The following is a 20,535-nucleotide window of genomic DNA, read 5'->3' on the forward strand; positions in this document are numbered from 1 at the left end:
CAGGCTGCCTGTGAGTGAAATTTGTGAATTTGACCAGGGGCAGGCACACACATGTCCTGGTTCATAGCTAGGCTGACAGCGCCTGCTTTCTGACCTGGGTTGTGAGGAGCTGTCAGAACCTGTCCCATTCCAGCCCTAGACGAGACACTAGGTGTGAGAGACGCAGACCTGAGTGGTCCCCTCCTCACAGAGATGCCTGTCCAGAAGCACAAGAGCTACTCTCTGTGCCCGGCTCAGCTCAGGGCCTGGTATGGATAGGCTGGGCAGCCCCGAAGTATTTTAACCACTTTCTGTGCCCTCCATGATTTCTGACTGATGCCAGCTATGATGAAATCAGAATCCTAGAGGGAAAATAATAGAGGATGCATGTCCTTGAATACTAATGCTCACTTTGAGCTTCTGGAAGGAGATTTACAAACAGCCTCTTGGTGTTTAGATGGTAGATCTTTTAACTGTTCCAGTTCCAGTGAGCGTGGTTAGTAGGGAGTTGGGCTTGCCTAGAGGGCAGGGGCGCTGATGACTGTGTGAACCGCCCCACTCCCACTACAGCCTGGCAGCCAGCTTGGAGCAGAGAGCTCAGAATGGTTGTGAGCCTTCAGATCCCTTTGCCACTCACCAAGGATGCTTGCTTTTATCTGATGACTGGTTAAGCTTGTTCTTGAGGAACTTTGAAGTCATTCAGGAGTGTCAGTCATGTCAGTCTGGTTTCTGAAGGGCCGACAATGAGATGTAGTGGAAGGAACTCTGGGAGTGGCAACTGTGGCAGGAAGAGCTGTGCCCCTTCTGAGAAGTCTTAGGTCTTGATTTTTTTTTTTTTAATTGCCACTGGGGTTATTGCTGGGGCTCAGTGTCTACATGGTGAATCCACCACTCCTGGCAGCCAACCCCCTACCCCCATTTCTATTTTGATAGGACAAGAGAAATTGAGAGGAGAAGAGGAGGCTGTGGGGAGGACACTTGCAGACCTGCTATACTACTTATGAAATGTGTCCCTCCCCCAGCCCTGATAAGGTGGGAAGTGGGGGCTTGAACCCAGGTCCTTGCACATGGCAGTGTGTGCACTTAACTGGGTGCACCCCCTTGAGTCTTGATATTTTCACCTTACTGTTTGCCTCTCCCCTAGACCAAGACCCTAAGACCTGCCTCATTGCTCCTGTGTCCCCAGCCTCCCCAGCCTCCCCAGCCTCTCCAGTCCTGAGCTGGTCTCACAGCAGATGACTCAGAGTAGAGCCCACGGGAAGGGGAGGGCACAGGTGCCTTGCTCTCTTCCCTCTGTTTCCAAGGTGATTTTTGGCTCCAAATTCTGTAATGTATTACATGTCATCTATGGTCAGGGAGGTTCTTAGACTGATGCTATAAGCTGAAGCTTAGAAATTTGCGCAATTGCACAGCATGCACTCCAAGTCGAAGTGGAAGACACTGGGTGTGGACCGCACAGGTGGCCATCCAGCTCTGGAGCCCAGCTCTGTGTGCCTGACCTAATGAGTCATGCGGCATGAATGAAAACCCTGCTCCTTGTGTCTGCAGAGTCAGAAAACTATAGAGATGGAGGGCTTCTCTGAGCAATCATGCCATCGACTTCCTTGTCCCCAGAAACATGCCTTCTGTGCAGACACCAGGTAGACATGTCTGGTGACCACATACTGCCCCCATGGCCATGAGTAGCAGGCAGAGATGTGGGCTTGGCCTAGGGACACCCATCCACTTCTCCCGTTTATAGGTGATGCTGTGAAGCCACATCAGGATGTTTGATTTCTCGTTTGATTTCTCCCCAACACGGAGCGAGCGGGTGGGGTGGGCTGCCTGTGTCATGAGCAGAAGCCTGGAGAGCGGTTGTCCTGGCAACCAGTAAATTGTGAGCTGCCGTGACATCAGCGATGGGCATCACAGGGCAGCCATGGAGACAAGAGTCCCTGGGGCCTTCGGGGCGGGTGCTGGTGGGTGGGGCAGCTACCATTTACATGGGGAACACACACCATACAAAAGGCTTGGTGACGGAACTGAGACCCCGTTCTCACTGCCCCCCTCCCCGCAGCTGGCAGCTATCACAGCTCTGGAGTCATGAACTCCTTAGTTTGTTGATGCTTGTGAGGGGTGGGTCCCTGTCCAAAACAGTGGTTTTCAGAACACAGTACAAAATACACAGGATTACAAAGGAAATTGTTCCTGTAGAATTAGCAGTGTACCAAGGCAAAAGTGTGGCAAAGTAATACGAGTTTTTTCTAGCATCTGAAAACAAGGTTCTGGGGGACGAAAGTCACCACCAGGGTCTGGAGACTATGATGAGTTTAGAGCAGAGTCTGTGGCAGCTGTGTGATGTGAGTGTTCCTGCTCTGGCCCCACATCACAGGTGCCCACATTGTTGGCTGTCTGTGCCTGTGATGGGAGGAGGAACTGTACTCCATTTAGAGCTGGGGAAACATGGTGTGTCAGCTCCCCCAAGTTCACAGATGCAGCTGAACTCAGCCTCCTGGATACGCGCCCCCCCCCCCCCCCCCCCCCGCCTCCCCTGGGGTTTAGCATCTCCTCATTTGTTGAGCAGGAGGCCAAGGGCACTCAGGCTGGTCAGAGCACTTGCTGGTGTGCCTCCAGCTGACCTTGTAATTCAGGAAGCCGAGTTAGTTGCCCAGATGATGGCTGTTTGGGTGGGTGGGTAGGGGCACATAGTGAGCCCCAGGGCCTATCACTGATGTAGCCTTCACCCCAAGGGAGGTTAGATCTGAGGTTATTTGCTTTTCAAGGGAGGAAGAAAAAAATTTTTTTTCCTTCCTCTTTTTGCTTCCAGGGTTATTGCTGGGGCTTGGTGCCTGTACTACAAAGCCCCACTGTACCTGGAGGCCTTTTTTTTTTTTTTTTTCCATTTTGTTGCCCTTGTTATTACTGCTGTTGTTCTTGCTGTATAGCGCAGAAAAATCAAGAGCGGAGGGGAAGACAGAGAGATAGAAGCGACCCTCCTGCAGGTGGGGAGCCGGGGATTTGAACCGGTATCCTTACGCCGCTCCTTGTGCTTTGCACCATGTGTGCTTCAACCACAGTGCTACCACCCAGCCCCCAGAGAAAGAAATCTTAAGAGGAGAAACACAGAATTCCTATGAAAAGCTGCTCTGGGGGCCAGGTGGTGGCACACCTGGTTGAGCGCACATGTGACAATGCACAGGATCTAGGTTTGAGCCCCCGGTTCCCACCTGCAGAGGGAAAGCTTTGCCAAGTGGTAAAGCAGGACTGCAAGTGTGTCTCTTCTTATCTCCCTCTTCCCACTCAATTTCTGGCTGTCTCTACCCAATAAATAAATAGATAAAATTAAAAAAAAAAAAAGCCACTCTCCAAGGTGGAGGTGCTAGAGAGACCAAGGAGTGAGGACTGGAATTGCCCCCAGCCCACATGGGTGGTGTTTGCATAGGTGACTCCAACACAGTTGTTTTATATATATATATATATATATTTTTTTTTTTCCCTCCAGGGTCATTGCTGGGCTCAGTGCCTGCACCATGAATCCACCGCTCCTGGAGGCCACTTTTTCCCCTTTTTGTTGCCCTTGTTGTTGTAACCTCGTTGTGGCTATTATTATTGTCATTGTTGATGTTGTTCTTGTTGTTGGATAGGACAGAGAGAAATGGAGAGAGGAGGGGAAGACAGAGAGGGGGAGAGAAAGATAGACACCTGCAGACCTGCTTCACCGCCTGTGAAGCGACTCCCCTGCAGGTGGGGAGCCGGGGGCTCGAACCGGGATCCTTATGCCGGTCCTTGTGCTTTGCGCCACATGCGCTTAACCCACTGCGCCACCGCCCGACCCCCAGTTGTTTTATATTTTTAAAATTATATTTATTTTCCCTTTTGTTGCCCTTGTTTTTATTGTTGTTGTTGTTATTGATGTCATCATTGTGGGATAGGACAGAGAGAAATGGAGAGAGATGGGGAAGACAGAGAGGGGGAGAGAAAAAGAGACACCTGCAGACCTGCTTCACCGCCTGTGAAGCGACTCCCCTGAAGGTGGGGAGCCCGGGGCTCAAACCGGGATCCTTAGGCCGGTCCTTGCGCTTTGCGCCACGTGCACTTAACTGCTGTGCTACTGCCTGACTGCCAGTTGTTTTTGTTTTTTTTAATATTTATTTTATTTATTTATTCCCTTTTGTTGCCCTTGTTGTTTTATTGTTGTAGTTATTATTGTTGTTGTCATTTTTGGATAGGACAGAGAGAAATGGAGAGAGGAGGGGAAGACAGGAGGAGAGAAAGATAGACACCTGCAGACCTGCTTCACCGCCTGTGAAGCGACTCCCCTGCAGGTGGGGAGCCGGGGTTTGAACCGGGATCCTTATGCTGGTCCTTGCGCTTTGCGCCACATGCGTTTAACCCACTGCGCTACAGCCCAACTCCCCAGTTGTTATTTTTTAAAGTGAAAGTTGGAAGTCCACTGAAGTGCCATCAGTAAGTGATGCAGCTGTTGAAGATAGGTTTTGACAAGGCTGAAAGAGGAGAAGGGAAATCAGTAGGCCAGATCTGTAGAGCTTGGCGCTGGGACACATGTACGCGCATATATTCTCCATGTCTGAGAAGAGACTGGTGTTCTGACGGATTAGCTCTGAGTGTTGGCATGTTTTCTTTGTTTTTCTGTACCTTGTATAAGAAATGTGTTTTGATCATCAGAGAGCTACAGTATATGAAAGCAGACACTGCGTCTGTGCCAACCATCCTAGGGCACCAGGGCCCCCCAAGAAAGCAGTGTGATCTGTCCTGTTGGGCAGGTGAGGAGTGAGGTTCCTGCTCCCTGCCCCACCTCCCACATGTTCCTAACGAGATTGTGTGCACAGATTATCTGGGAGCTGTCTTTCTGGACAGCGGTGAGGTTGTTTTGCTCCTGCTGAAGGACTGACTGGTCCTTAGAATAATTGGGAAGGTGATCAGTTGGTGTTTTAGGTCATGTTCTTGTGTCCTTAACACTTCCTTGGAAAGTTGGGCTATTTTCTCCTGTGGGCCCGCAATATTAATTTGCTTGAACCCAGTAAGCTATCTGTAGTCGGCAGGTAGCTGCTGGTCTCACTGAGCCCCTGCCAGTGCCTGGTGAGCCTGTGGAGGGAGAGTTTAGAATGCTGCTCAAGGGGACCTGGTGGGGGAGCATTGTGCTTGCCAGGACGGCCCATCAGAGCCTCTGTGCTGGACTTGAAGCTCTTGGCTCTGGGTGGCCCAAGGCAGGGGCTCTACAATACTTTTCAGCTTGCTCCCTGAGGAACTTCTCAAAGCTCCACTGCTTTGTTCCCTCCTGTCCTGAGGTGAGCTGGACAGAGGAAGCTCTTGGTGGATGGCAGTTTGTTTTTGTGTCTAGGTGTGTGGTGGCCTGGTCCCTGCCTCCCTCCCCCTCAGACATACTACACCCATGTGCTCAGGAACCCACAGCAGATCGTCACTTCCTTCTGGACATTCTTCCCTGTCTCCATTCCTTACTTGGGGGGGGGGGGGCTCCCTTCCTTTTACATGGGGGAAGGAGCCAAGGGTCTTGCTGTGACCCTCCTCTAAGAGGCCAGGAACATTCCCACTAGGCCCCATGGGCAAACACAGCCCTTCAGAGAGATTACTCACATGGGACGCCAGGGTGACAAACACTGAGAACCGAAACTCTGCTGCCATGGCCCAGTTACTCATACGGGAAGTTGATGACTCACTCACTATGTTTCCCTTTCACTGACTGAAAGATGCCTCTCACATGGAACATTCAGACACGTGTGCTGCGTGTTCAGTGCAGCTCAGTCAACAGTGCCAACTCTTTCCCCGTCTCTGAGCTCCACTCTGGGACTCGGGACTGATGGACGGACGGGGACACACGGACACACACACACACACACACACACACACACACACACCAGGAATACTGGCCCAAGATGTGTCATAGAGGGCGGAACCAGCAAACTTAGCACTGCAGAGGCCCCTCAGCCGAGACCGCAGGAATGTTCTGGATGAAGAAGCAGTATCAAAAGGAAGGAAGGGAAGAAAAAGGGAGCAGTATCCAATCCAGTCTGGTTGGTGGTACATCCAGTAGAGCACACACCTTACCATGTACAAGGACCTAGGTTGAAGTTTCGCAAATGGTAAAGCAATGATGCAGGTGTTTCTCTTTTGCTCACCCTGTTTGTCTTCCACCTGCCTCTCAATTTTTCTCTGTCTCTTTTAACAAAAAGAAAGAAAAAAGGGCCTAGGTGGGTAGGCTGCCAGGTGTGGTGGACCTGATATAGGCACAGAACTATTGGCAATTTAAAGGCGGGGGGGGGGGAGAGAAGGGGAGTGTGGTTGTAGCACAGCGGGTTAAGCGCACATGGCACAAAGCGCAAGGGCCGGCATATCGACCCCCCCCACCACCCCAACTGCAAGGGGGGTCACTTCACAAGCAGTAAAGCAGGCCTGCAGGTGTCTTTCTTTCCCCTTCTCTGTCTTCCCCCTCCTCTCTCAGTTTCTCTTTGTCCTATCCAACAACGACAGCAATAACAATGATAATAATAACCACAACAGTGATAAACAACAAGGGCAACAAGAAGGAAAAAATGGCCTCCAGGAGCAGTGGATTTGTAGTGCAGGCACCAAGCCCCAGCAATAACTCCGGAGGCAAAAAAAAAAAAAAAAAAAAAAAAAAATCCTCAGGAGCCAGGCAGTAGTGCAGTGGGTTAAGCGCACATGGCACAAAGCACAAGGACTGGCATAAGGACCCCAGTTCGAGCCCCCGGCTCCCCACCTGCAAGGGAGTGGCTTCACAGGCGGTGAAGCAGGTCTGCAGGTATCTGTCTTTCTCTTCCCCTCTCTATCTTCCCCTCCTCTCTCCATTTCTCTCTGTCCTATCCAACAACGACAACATCAATAACAACAATAACTACAACAACAATAAAAAAACAAGGGCAACAAAAGGGAAACTAAATAAATTTTTTAAAAAATCATCCTCCACTCCCCACTCAGGCTTATAGAAATAGAGGGAAATCCATTCAAAATAAAAGTGCTTGGTGATTCAAGTGGGAAATGCTGTATGTAGTTGGGGGCAGGCAGGTGAGCTCTCTTGCACCCGAGGTGTCCCAAGGATTCTCTGCCCCAAAGGTAGAACTTGAACTTGTTGAAAGTGAGGAGAGTCACCTATCCCTCAGGCGGTAACTGGGAAGTAAGACTGAGTCTCAGCCATGGGTGGAAACTGGGGGCTCTGTGCTGCCAAGCAAGCAGACAGGTACACCTAATGCCACTGACTGGCGTCTCGTTGGTGAAGGTGCCCCAGATGACGGTCGCCTTGAGCATGCTTGCTTATTCTTTCTCTTGGCCTCTTGCAGCATTTGCTTTCCCTCACAGTGCCCCAGGAGAGGGCTTCCTCCCCTCTCCTGCTCTCTGCTCCTTCCTTGGCCCCCCAGGAATTCTGAGCTCTCTGTACACTGTCTGCCATTCTCCCTCTGCTGCTGTTTGGAAGCCTGGTGCCTTGTTTTGGCAGTTTACACATGGGACTCTCTGAGTTATAAAAATAGACGTGGGATACCTCTGAGAAATAATGGGGCAGCAGTCTTTTCTTGAGAAGGGGAGTTTTGTTTCAAAAGAAATAAAGCCGGGGTCCTCTTCTTCCTCACTCTGCTTGGAGAACCCCATATGGCTTTGTCATGTGACTACTCTAGTTGCCTTCCTGTGAACTGTCAGTGTCTTCACTGCTCAAACTACAGGCAAGCAAATGGCAAATTATATGAATCCTTGCGTCTTCCCATTGCTTTTATTCATTCTGGTCAGTATCAGAAACTGGTAGGCAACTCTTTGTTTGGCAACTTTTGTGGAAGTGCTTGGGGGTTGGCAGGGTAGTTGGATAGTGTGCTGCTCTGCCATGCGCACGACCCAGGCTTGAGCCTGCCCTTCACGACACTGAGGAAAACTTTGGTGCTTTCCTTCTCTCTGCCTTTCTGTGGTAAAGCCCTGGAGGCACACACCCTTCTCCCACTTTGATTTTAAAAAGCAGCAGAGGTGCGAATGAAGAGAAACTGGGCCAACCTGAGCCCTCATTCTGATCTGTGTCAGTTGGTCAAATTTAAGTAATTAGCACCTGTCTGGACACTGCTGACTTGTCGGCAGTGTGATGAAGGGCTTAGGAGGGATCTGGATTGGGGGTGAACCAAAATTCTTTACCAGTCAGTTCTGAACTCTGCAAGCTTAGCTTTTCAAAGATGACACCTTTGCTCCTGGCTGTGAGGCTCAATTAAGAAGCTTGTGAAGGCACTTTGTAGTCTGGGGATCCATGAACAAATGACTATTATACCTCCTCATTGCAGAGAGACTTCCTTTCCTGAAACTGATTGGGGGGGGGGGGACCAGACTTGTGTGCTGCTCAGCAGACAGTCTCTGGATACAGATGTGACTTCTTGTGGCTTAGCTTGGTTTCTGTGTTTGTGAGCTCCCTCTTGCCACCGGATGGAGGAAGGGGGGGTTCCCCTGTGAAGAAGGAATGTGTGCTAGTGCTATCCTCTTTTGCCTTGGTGCCAAGTACAGAGTCCCTCCAGTGCTCAATCCCCAGGGGCAGTGGTGCCCACTTCTTGGGATGGCGAGGATCCATGGTGGAAAAAGATCCCGTGTGACTGCTGAGTCCACAAGGAGTAAATATACTTAATCCTTTCAAAGATTTGCACCAGAAACTCCTGGGAAAGCACACGTGTGTTGGCTGGAGAACACTGTTTCTGCGTCCTTGGACACTGGCACAGGGCCTCCTGCACGTAAGGAACACGCTGGCATGCTTTCGGAAGGGATGGAGTGCTGTAAAAGCATGTGATCACGTCATCTGTGAAGTCACAGCAGCTTAGTGGAGAGAGGCCTGAAGGTTTACAGATGGTTTATGAGATTAATAAACTTTAGAACAAGTTCATTTTCTCATAGAAGGGGAACCAAGCAAACAAGTTAACTCAAGGGCCTGAGTTTTTTGAGGTCAGGCTTATAGTAAGAATAGCTTACTATATATTTTTTATATTTATTCCCTTTTGTTGCTCTTGTTTTATTGTTGTTGATGTCATCATTGTTGGATAAGACAGAGAGAAATGGAGAGGGGGAGAGAAAGATGGACACCTGCACACCTGCTTCACCGCCTGTGAAGCGACTCCCCTGCAGGTGGGGCACCAGGGGCTCAAACCAGGATCCTTACTCTGACTGGTCATTGCACTTTGCGCCACCTGCACTTAACCCGCTGCACTACCACCCGACTCCCATAGCTTACTATTTTTAATAAGATGCTTTTGTTTCTCATGAATGGCAATAGGAATTAAAGTACATAGACTTTTAGGAAGAGGGGCCCTCAGGGAGGAACAGAGATTGGAGCAAACGGTCCTTATTGGAAAAATACTTGCTGAGCTGAGCAGTGCTTTGGTTAAAAAAAAAAAATTAAATTAAATTAAATTAAATTAAAAAGAGAGAGAGATATATGGATCAAGCATGACTATGGCACATGGATAAAATACTTAGTTGATTTTTGCTAGAGAAAGAGTTTGGACTTTACTAATGGAATTATTGAAAACTTGAGTTGGCACGATGTTCTTTCTGTGGTCTGTAAAAAAATTGTAATAATCATCAGGAGTGTCCCTTGATTACATTAATGGCCTGGTTATGTGGGGAGGACACTACCTAGATGACCTGGGTCCCTTTGGTTACATGAATCTTGCCCCTTTGGCCTGGTCTCCCTTGCTTCCCCTTCACACTGCCCCCCCTGTCCTGTGCAGACCAAGAACAGAAATGTGTATGGTAGGAGTGGCCCTCACAGAGCACTTAAGTACAGTGTCACCTTAGTGTCAGCCACACCCTTTGCAGAAATGGTGTATGGAGAGGAAGGAGTTGAGGAACTGTAGTTCCCAGAGAGCAGGGAGATCACACGGGTGTTTGACTGCCTGTGGTAAACCTCGCACAGCTGTCAGAAACCCTGGGCGAGGGGCCTGCTCCCAGGAGACAGTGCCCAGGCAGGTGTGGCCAGCTGCCTGCTTGGCATTGGATCATTGCAAGCATTGTCCTTTGTGATTTCAGTAGTCGGTTGGAGTCTGAGTAATCTTGGCACCCTTTCTTCTGGATTTCACCTTCCCCAAATGTTGGTCTGTTGGTAAAGCTATGGCACATATTTGCATAAGGAAAACATGAAAAATACCTCATGACTTTTTCTGACAGCCCAATATACATGGAGGGGGCAGGTCAGATGTGTCTGGGTTCTAATGTATCCTCTCTCTGACAGTAGGGGCATAGAGACCTTGCTCCTTGACCACCTGTGCTTGAACAGGGCTGGCAAGCAGGCAAACGTGGTTACAGCTAAGGGCAACATAAGAATGAGGTGAGGTGAAGTGAGGTAGAGGTGGATGAGTGAAACTATAGATGGAACCCCCTTCAGGGTTCAAGACTAGAGCCCACATGGGAGAGAGAGGGTGGTAGGCAGCAGAAGAAGCTGAGCTCCCTTGAAGAAACTTCTTTATGAGATGCAGTGGGGACTCCAGCTGGGGCAGAAGGATGGGTCAGAAAAGATGGATATGAGAGACTGCAGGTGAAGTGACGAGATTTACTGTGGTGTAGACTGCTTGCCTGTGGTATTATGCATAAGAGACAGATGGCGTCATGCAGCAGCGCAGCGGGTTAAGCGCACATGGCACGAAGCACAAGGACCTGCGTAAGGATCCCGGTTTGAGCCCCCGGCTCCCCACCTGCAGGGGAGTCGCTTCACAGGCGGTGAAGCAGGTCTGCAGGTGTCTATCTTTCTCTCCCCTTCTCTGTCTTCCCCTCCTCTCTCCATTTCTCTCTGTCCTATCCAACAACAACAACAACATCAATAACAACAACAATAATAACCACAACAATGATAAAACAACAAGAGCAACAAAAGGGGGGAAAATGGCCTCCAAGAGCAGTGGATTCAAGGGTGCAGACACCCTTGGAGGGTGGAGGGGTTGAGTCTGGGAGGGAGGGACCTGGTGACAGGTGTGTGGGCATGCTTGCAGGCCTGCCATAGGGATGTGTGTGTCTGGGGGCTGGAGGGGAGAGCCAAGGTCAAGAAAAGGGAAAGGAAGGGCAGGGCCATGGTGGGGTGGGGGCTTATCTCCTTATCTCCAAGCACTGGCAGCCTGTCCCCAGCACCTAGCAGATGGTGGTTTGGGAAAGTGTGTCCCTCTTTAACGAGCATTCTTTCTGCTTCCAGTGCTTGCACCTCCTGCACCGCCGCCACCCCCCATCCAAGGATATGCCTTCAAGCCTCCACCCAGACCCGATTTCGGGACGTCCGGGAGAACAATCAAGTTACAGGCCAACTTCTTTGAAATGGACATTCCAAAAATTGACATCTATCATTATGAATTGGATATTAAGCCAGAGAAATGCCCACGGAGAGTTAACAGGTACTCTTAATTGATCTGGATTGATTAGTGTGGGTAATCACTGTACACAAGCACAATGTCTCAGCTAATTGACCTTTTGATTCTCAGCTGACCCTTCTGACTCTTCCCCCAGGAAGTTTTCGTTGTTTCTCTCCGGAAACATGTTTTTGTATTACAGTACAATGAAGTGCACACTGTAAATAGACAGCTCACTGAGCCTTACCCCTGAGTAACTGTGCCCCGTGCCCATGCCCTCTTATGGTGGGGGTACATCAAGACTCTGAATTTTGCCACCAGGAATTCCTTCGTGCGTCTTCATACAGATGGGGCTGTGTAGTCTCCCGTCCACCCCACTTCATCCACTTAGTATAACGTTCCTGAGATGGACCTGTATCTGTGTGTATATTCATAGTGTCTTATTTTTATTGCTGAGGAATATTTTATGATAAGAATGGTTCGTTACTGAAAGATGTTTGGGCTGTTTGGACATTGCTGTTATGTGGAACTATTTTTGTTCAAATCTTTTCTTAGTGATACATCTTTCTTTTCTCACAGATAAATAGCTAGGGGTAAAAGGGCTCTATCAAAGGGTAGAGTTTACTTGCAGAAGAAACTGCCTAGTGATTTTTTTTTTTTAAGTTAATAGCTTTATTAAGGAAATACGGTGATGTGGGTACTCTTTTTTTTAATATTTTATTTTATTTATTTATTCCCTTTTGTTGCCCTTGTTGTTTTATTGTTGTAGTTATTATTGTTGTTGTCGTCGTCGTTGGATAGGACAGAGAGAAACGGAGAGAGGAGGGGAAGACAGAGAGGGGGAGAGAAAGATAGACACCTGCAGACCTGCTTCACCACCTGTGAAGCGACTCCCCTGCAGGTGGGGACCGGGGGCTCAAACCGGGATCCTTATGCCGGTCCTTGTGCTTTGCGCCACCTGCGCTTAACCCACTGCGCTACAGCCCGACTCCCCATGATTTTCTAACTGGTTGTACCATTTGACTGTCCCATGAACTATGAAAGTTCAACACTTTTTAAAAATTTTTGCTGTTTTGTTGGGCATGTAATAGTTCTTGATGTTTTTTTTTATAATTTTAAAAAAATATTTATTTTCCCCTTTGTTGCCCCTTTTTATTGTTGTAGTTGTTGTTGTTATTGATGTCGTCATTGTTGCATAGGACAGAGAGAAATGGAGAGAGGAGGGGAAGACAGGGGGAAAGAAAGATAGACACCTGCAGACCTGCTTCACCACCTGTGAAGGGACTCCCCTGCAGGTGGGGAGCTGGGGGCTCAAACCAAGATCCTTACACCGGTCCTTGCACTTGGCGCCACCTGCACTTAACCTGCTGCGCTACTGCCCGACCCCCAATTCTTGATGGTTCTGATGTTCTAATAACTAGTAAGTTCAGCACCCTTTATATAGCCATAACTATACTCGTAGTGCAGCACACATTCCAGTAAAGAGACTTGAAGACCTTTTCTTACTTCAGTGATTTGTTTTTGACTTGTGGTCTTTTTATTTTTATTATTATTATTATTATTATTTTTTACCAGAGCACTGCTCAACTCTGGCTCTTATGGTAGTGTGGGGGATTGAACCTTGGACTTGAGAGCCTATCTACCCTTGCTAGACACACATTTATACTGGGAACATTTTCAATCAAATTTCCCTGCTTCATTTTCTTGGTATTATCTTCTAACAAACAGAACTTCATATTTTTGTTGATGTCCAGTCTATAAAATTTTGAAGATGGATACTGGTGTTGTGTTCTAAGATATCGTTATCTACCCGGAGAGTACAAAGACACCTCCTTTTTTTCTTGTAGTTTGGGTTTGTGCATTTAGGTGTAGGGTCCCTCATATCTTTATCCATTCTTGGTTTATTTAAAGTCGGAATTGTTTTCAGCAGGTAGCCTCAGTTTTCAACTTAGAAGGCTTTGGTTTTATTTTCTGGGAGACAGAAAGAATAGCCATTAATGACATTTTTATTTTTTTTGTTCAGTGACGAGTATACTCTTAAATTTAGATTGTGGTGGTGGTTGCGAAACTGTGAACATGATAAAAAAAAACATCAGGTTGGGGCAGAGGTAGATAGCATAATGGTTATGCAAAGAGACTCTCATGCCTGAGGCTCCAAAGCCCTGAGTTCAATCCCCTGCACCACCATAAGCCAGAGCTGAGCTGTGCTCTGGTGAAAAACAATAAACAAAACAAAACATTTGGTTGTACACTTTAAGTGAATAAAAAGTTATTTTCTTTTTAACTATGGCACCAGGACCTGAGCATCTACAATACAACTGCTCAGGGGTTTAAAAAGAGAGAATAGGGGATAGGGGTCGGACGGTGGTGCACCAGGTTAAGTGCACATGGCACAAAGTACAAGGATCCAGATTTGAACCCCCAGCTCCCCACCTGCAGAGGGTTTGCTTTACAAGTGTGAAGCAGGTCTGCAGGTCTCCCCCCCCCCCCATCTTACTCTCCTCTCTGTCCTATCCAACAACAGCAGCAGCAACAACAACAGTGCAAAAAAAAAAAAAAAAAAACAGATGGCCTCCAGGAGCAGTGGATTCATTGTGCAGGCACTGAGCCCCAGCAATAACCCTGGAGGCCAGAGAGAGAGACAGAGAGGCAGAAAGAGGAAGGAAACACCACAACACTGCTCCATGGAGCTTACCCAGACCATTCATGGTGCTTCTGTATAGTGTCAAGGTCCAAACCCAGGGCCTCATGCTGGGTAAAGCACATACCTGCCAGTTTATCCCAGCCACTAAATGGGCAGATTTTATGGTATGTGAGTGGTATCAATAAAGAAGTTCATTTTCTTTAATTATTTTTTAATAAAGATTATTTTATTCTAGTTTTTGTAGATTCCCTCCTTGCCTCCCTCCCTCCCTCCCTCTCTGTCTCTCGCTTCCTTCCTTCTTTCTGTTTCGTGGTTAAGGCTAAGAAATCCAGTAATGAATAAACTAGTAAAAAGCACACATTCACACCCAGTTCCGGCACTGTCATTCATCTGTATTCATACTGTAGTATTTTTGTGGCAGCCTGGTGCCAGGCCAATGGGGTTCTCTTCCTGTTTTGCTGAGAATTAATTAACCTCTTTGAAAGTGAAAGTCTTTAAACACATCTGATAATTATAACATGTTATGTATATATGTTGCTACATTCAAATTGTAATGTTTTGTTGTTCATTTTTGTGTTTGTGCTCCTCAGGAACATTGATTGGTAACTTTTCTTCTCTGCTTAGATCTAGATGTTAGGGCCGTCTGGTATTCCAAAGTAAGCTGGGAGATGCTGTTCTCCTACCCCCCCCCCCCCACCACGTACTGAAAGAGTAAAGTGTAAAATTGGTAGGCTTTCTTCCTTAAATGTTTAACTAAATTTGTCATCAATCCGTTTAGGCCTGGAGTAAGAAGTATTGCCTATAAAGTAATGCGTATCGGTGGTGGTGATGGGGGTGGGTGGGGAGATTCACCAGAGACCCAGAGAGCAACGGAGAAGCCCGAGCTTGGGACCCTCAGGCATGCAACTCCAGCGCTCAGCAGTGGGGCTTTCCCCTAGCCACATACCTGTTTTATGTTATGTTTTTTGCTGTCAGGGCACAGGGCACTCAGCAGAATGATACTTAAGTAAGTTCTTGAGTTCATTCCCTACCATGCCAACATTAAGAGAAATATAAAAGCAAATAAAACTAAACATTTGAAAAAAATTAAATATTTGGACTCAGTGCACCTAATACATTTTGATCCAGAATCTTCAGGTTTTTGATGCATATGCTAACTGAAAATGGCATATATCCTCAAAGGCGGCAGTACTTGACAACTAAATGAGATCCTTTAAGTAATCTGCTTACTAGAAAACATGTTTCTAAACTGAGCTTTCTGGGACACTGGTGTAAACAGCTTTCTTTTTTCTTTTTTTTTTTTTTGGTCTCCAGGGTTATCACTGGGGCTCGGTGCCTGCACTACAAATCCACTGCTCCTGGAGGCTATTTTTCCCATTTTGTTGTGCTTGTTGTAGCTGTTATTGTTGTCATAGCTATTGTTGTTGTTGGATAGGACAGAGAAAAATGGAGAGAGGAGAGGAAAGCAGAGCATGGGAGAGAAAGATAGGCACCTGCAGACCTGCTTAACCACTTGTGATGTGACTCCCCTGCAGGTGGGGAGCTGGGTGCTTGATCCTGGATCCTTTCGCTGGCCCTTGCGCTTTGCGCCATATGCATTTAACCCACTGCGCTACCACCCAGCTCCCAATAGCCTTCTTTACTGAAGACCCTTCAAGATCCCTTTCTGTTACTGCCCACCAGGCCTTTGAAACTGTTTGATTCCATTGCACCTGGGATACTTCTCACCCCTTTTAATTTCAGCTAGAGACACAAAGAGGAGAGACACCTGCACCTCGCATGAAGCTTTTGGTACGGGTGCTCCCCATATGGTGCTAGGGACTTAAACCCAGGTACTTGCACATGGTCAGGTGTGCGGTCTGCCAGATGAGTTATCCCTAGCTCCTGCAAGATACGTTTTATGCTCCAAGAATCTCCATGAATGAGCTTGTTTCTTTGCTTTCCTAGCATAAAAACCAATATGAATCTAACCCTCCCTCCCTCCTTCCCTCCCTCCATCCTTCCTTCATTCCCTTCTTCCCTCCTTCCTTCCTTCTTTCCCTCCTTCCCTCCTTCCTTCCTTCCTTCCTTCCTTCCTTCCTTCCACATTACAGGTTCTGTTTACTTTTGTTTTTCCCTTTTGTTGTCCTTGTTTATTGTTGTTGTAAAGAACAAACACCTCATCACAGACCCCTGCAAGCGTCAACCCGGCTTTGACCTAGCACGTTATGACTGGGCCCTCCTCAATCGCTATCGAACAGGCCATGGCCGGTGCGCCGCTATGTTCCATCGCTGGGGAGCCAGAGACGACCCGAACTGCCCCTGCGGCTCCAGACAGACTATGACCCACATAGTCAACGACTGCCACCTCTCCAGATTCAAAGGAGGTCTCGAAACTTTACATCAGGCTCAACCTGACGCTGTTGACTGGCTACGGAAGAAGGGCAAACGCTAGAAGAAGAAGAATTGTTGTTGTCGTTGTTATTGCTGTCGTTGTTGTTGGATAGGACAGAGAGAAATGTAGAGAGGAGGGGAAGACAGAGAGGGCAAAGAAAGATACCAGCAGACCCGCTTCACTGCCTGTGAAGTGAACCCCCTGCAGGTGGGGAACTGGGGGCTCGAACCGGGATCCTTATGCTGGTCCTTGTGCTTTGCGCCAGGTGTGCTTAACCCACTGCACTATCACCCAGCTTCCGAATCTATGGTTTCTTTATATATATATATATATTTTTTTTTTTTTCCCATTTTGTTGCCCTTGTTTAACATTGTTGTGGTTGTTGTTGTCTTTGTTGTTGTATAGGACAGAGAGAAATGGAGAGAAGAGGGGAAGACGGGGAGAGAAAGACAGACACCTGCAGACCTACTTCACCGCCTGTGAAGCGACTCCCCTGCAGGTGGGGAGTCGGGGGGCTTGAACCAGTATTCTTCCTCTGGTCCTTGCACTTTGCACCATGTGCGCTTAACCCACTGTGCCACTGCCCGACTCCCGAATCTATGGTTTCTATCTACTTTTAGGTCTGGAGTAAAGGCATGAAAAAGCATACACATTTACGAGGCTTTTTCTTGCTGTGGTGGCAGTTGGGCTCTGACTATGCCATCAGCCACAGTGTTAAAAGTGCTTTCTTTGGGAGTCGGGCGGTAGCACAGTGGGTTAAGCACACGTGGCGCAAAGCGTAAGAGCCAGTAAGGATCCTAGTTAAAGCCCCCGGCTCCCCACCTTCAGGGTAGTTACTTCACAGGCGGTGAAGCAGGTCTGCAGCTGTCTGTCTTTCTCTCCCCCTCTCTGTCTTCCCCTCCTCTCTCCATTTCTCTCTGTCCTATCCAACTACAAGGACATCAATAACAACTACAACAATAAAACAAGGGCAACAAAAGGGAATAATTAATAAATATTTAAAAAGAAAGAAAGACGGTGAAGCAGGTTTGCTTGTGTCTATCTTCCTCTCCCCCTCTCTGTCTTCCCTCTCCTCTCTCCATTTTTCTCTGTCCTATCCAACAACGATGGCAACAGTAATACCTACAACCATAAAACAAGGGCAACAAAAGGAAATAAATAAATAAATAAATAAAATTAAAAAAAAAAGAGAAAGAAAGGAAACGTGTTTCTAAAATGAAGTGTTTCCCTGTGTGACCCATTAGGCCATGGTGGTAGATAACATAGACACAGTCCCTGCCCTTTTGGAGAAGAGAATAGCAGTGCAAGTAGTGGAAGCTCAGTGCAGGAAAGGAAGACAGAGGACCGCCCAGTTCAGGTGTGGCCTGTCTCTGGAGTCATTGTGAAAATGATCCTCAGTGCCCCAACTCTTCATCTGTTTATATTCCCCCGTTAGAGTTTTTGCAGTGCACATAGTGAGTATTTAGCAAATTCATTCTGGTGCCATTTCTCCCTCTCCTCTCTCCCCTTCTTCTCTCATAAATGCATAAAGAAATTTTCAAAAACATGGGGGTCGGGCGGTAGCGCAGCATGTTAAGCACACACCGGTGTAAGGATCCCGGTTTGAACCCCCAGCTCTCCATCTACAGGGGAGTTGCCTCATAGGTGGTGAAACAGATCTGCAGGTGTCTATCTTTCTCTCCCCCTCTCTGTCTTCCCCTTCTCTCTCCATTTCTCTCTGTCCTATCCAACAACAATGATATCAATAACAACAATAATAACCATAATAATGATGAAAAAAAAAAGGGCAATGAAAGGGGAAAAATAGCTCCAGGAGCAGTGGATTTGTGGTACAGGCATCGAGCCCCCAGCAATAACCCTACGGGGGGGGGGGGGGGAAGAAAATCTTCAAAAACAAATTGAAGGAGTGAATTTCTTTGGTAAGGATTACACATTCCAATTGGTGAATTTCATATACTAGTGGATTGTTTTTTGACATACTGGCGCCTCCAGGTAAAAAATCTGTACGTGTAACTTGGAGCTCGAGTCCTTGCTCCTTCCCTACAGTGAGTTCTATCCTCACGCTGACAGGCATGTACTGATGCATATGGGGTGGGCCACGCTAATGGCTGCTGCTTCGCCATTAGAGAGAGGGAAGTGGGGGTGGGGCTTTCCTGCTAGAACCTGGGAGAAGAAGGGGGTTTGCGCTACATAATGGTCACAGGTTTTAGAAATGCATATATGTGACCAATGAGCTATTGATTATATTGTATTATATAATAACTGTAAAGGGGCATTAAGGAGCTTTGGGGTCATCAACATATTCTGTATCTTGATCGAGGTAGCTGGTACATGGCACAGCTGTGTATGTTTTGAACATTTATTAGTTATCCTTTGGGCAGAAGCAGGGCCTCACTGCTCTGGGCCCCTTTTTCCTAGAGAGACAGGAAGCAACACCTCCACACCTAAGCTTCCTCTAGGACACGGGAGCTGCTCCTGGAGGAGATGTCACTCCCTGCCTCTCTGTTTTGTCCTCTGAGTGAAAAATCTTGCTCCCTCTGCATTAGGCAGCCACAGCTACTTTCTGTGACGATTGTTTTCTGCCTGAATGATGCAGTATATACTGTTTTATGTCTGTTTTTTCCCCCAAGCCCCCTCCCTTTTTAAATTTGGGTCATTAATAGCTTACAGTCAACAGTACATACAGTTCTTGATACATGTGTAAATCTTCTGTTTTCTGCAAGAACACTCTCAACCCCACAACACCTAGGTCCTTCACCATCGTGCACCAGGACCTGAAAGCCCTCCACCCCACCCCAGAGTCCTTTACTTTGATGCAGGATGCCCAAGCTTATTCAGTACAGTCCTAATAGGATAAACAGAAGCCATAGTCAGCTCATCAGTGAGTGGGTATTTGAGTCATTTCCACTTTAAGTTTATTAGAAACATTTGCATTCCAGGTTGCTGTGAGATAGTGCTATCATTTCTCCTTTCTCTTGTGAAACCATCATATTACTATGGTATATGGCATGGCAAAGATACATTGACCTTTATAAAAACACTACCACTACCATGACCACCCCCTAGCCCCCCAAAGCAGCTTCAATTTTTACATTTCCAGCAGTGATGTATGATGCATGCTGTGCTCAAGTGCAAACCCCCCCCCCCCATACACACGCACACCATCAATCCCTGTTATGGTGGACTTTTTTTTTTTTTTAACTTTGCTCATTATTATGGGTGGGGCCTATGACTAATAATGCACATTTTAAAAAGACTTACTTCATGTATTTCACAAGTAAGTGGGGAGAGCAGGGGCAGAGCAGCACTCTAGCATATGTGGTGCCAGGGACCTGACTCAGAACCTCATGTCTGCAAGTCCGGAGCTTTCCTGCTATGTCTCCTGAGCTGTAGTAGTGATGAAGGCCCTTTCCTGTTCTTGTCGACTATATCTTTTACAGTACGTCCAAAATCTTTACTTTGCTGTTACTTGTTGTTGTTGCATCACTACTGTGTGTGTGTGTATGTGTGTGTGTGAGAGAGAGAGACCACAACACCCAAGCCTCTTGTGTGTGTGTGTGTGTGTGTGTGTGTGTGTGTGTGTGTGTGTGTGTGTGTGTGTGTTGGGGGTCCTGGACAAGAACCTGGGTTGTGTGTATGGCAAAGCAGGCACCTTCCCAAGTAAGCCATCTTGCTGGCTCATTTCTCGCTATTTAAAGTTAAATTGTCTCACTGGATTGTAAGAACTTCTTTTATATTTTATTTTATACATGCAGGTCCTTTGTCAGGCATCTGTCTTCTGCATTATCTTCTCCCAATAGTGGTTTGCCATTTCCTTTTTTACAGCAATATCTTTGAAGATTAGAAGTTTAAAATTTCGACGAAATCCAGTGTGTTAATTATTTTCTGTTATAGGTCAGACTGTTTTTGTTCTAATAGGCCTCCAAGGTTCATAAAGATTTTGCTCGTATTTTCTCTTGCAAGAGTCCGTAGCTTTAGATTTTACTTTATGTCTATATTCTGTTTCATGCTGATTAATCTTATCTTGTTAAACCCAGCGTTCATTCCTGGTAATTTGTTTGATCCTGACATAATACGTATTTTTAACAAGTTCCTGGATTTGATTTAGTATTTTCTGCATCTGGGTTAGTGAGACTGGCCCACGGTCTCTTTGGGTTGTTTTTGTTGGTTTGTTTTTGTTTTGATAGATTTTGTAGACATCATGAAGTGAGTTG

General features: G+C 47.1%; 1 protein-coding gene across 1 annotated transcript in view; it reads left to right on the top strand.

The window, feature by feature from the left end:
* AGO2 (argonaute RISC catalytic component 2) overlaps positions 1 to 20,535 on the top strand; it is a 114,520-nt gene that overhangs the window by 46,173 nt on the left and 47,812 nt on the right. The window contains exon 2 of the mRNA XM_060195959.1: positions 11,153 to 11,348. Coding sequence (XP_060051942.1) covers positions 11,153 to 11,348 — 196 coding nt within the window. The remainder of the gene's footprint in view (positions 1 to 11,152; positions 11,349 to 20,535) is intronic.

This window comes from Erinaceus europaeus, chromosome 8 (assembly GCF_950295315.1).
Source record: "Erinaceus europaeus chromosome 8, mEriEur2.1, whole genome shotgun sequence".
Taxonomy (NCBI): Eukaryota; Metazoa; Chordata; class Mammalia; order Eulipotyphla; family Erinaceidae; genus Erinaceus; species Erinaceus europaeus.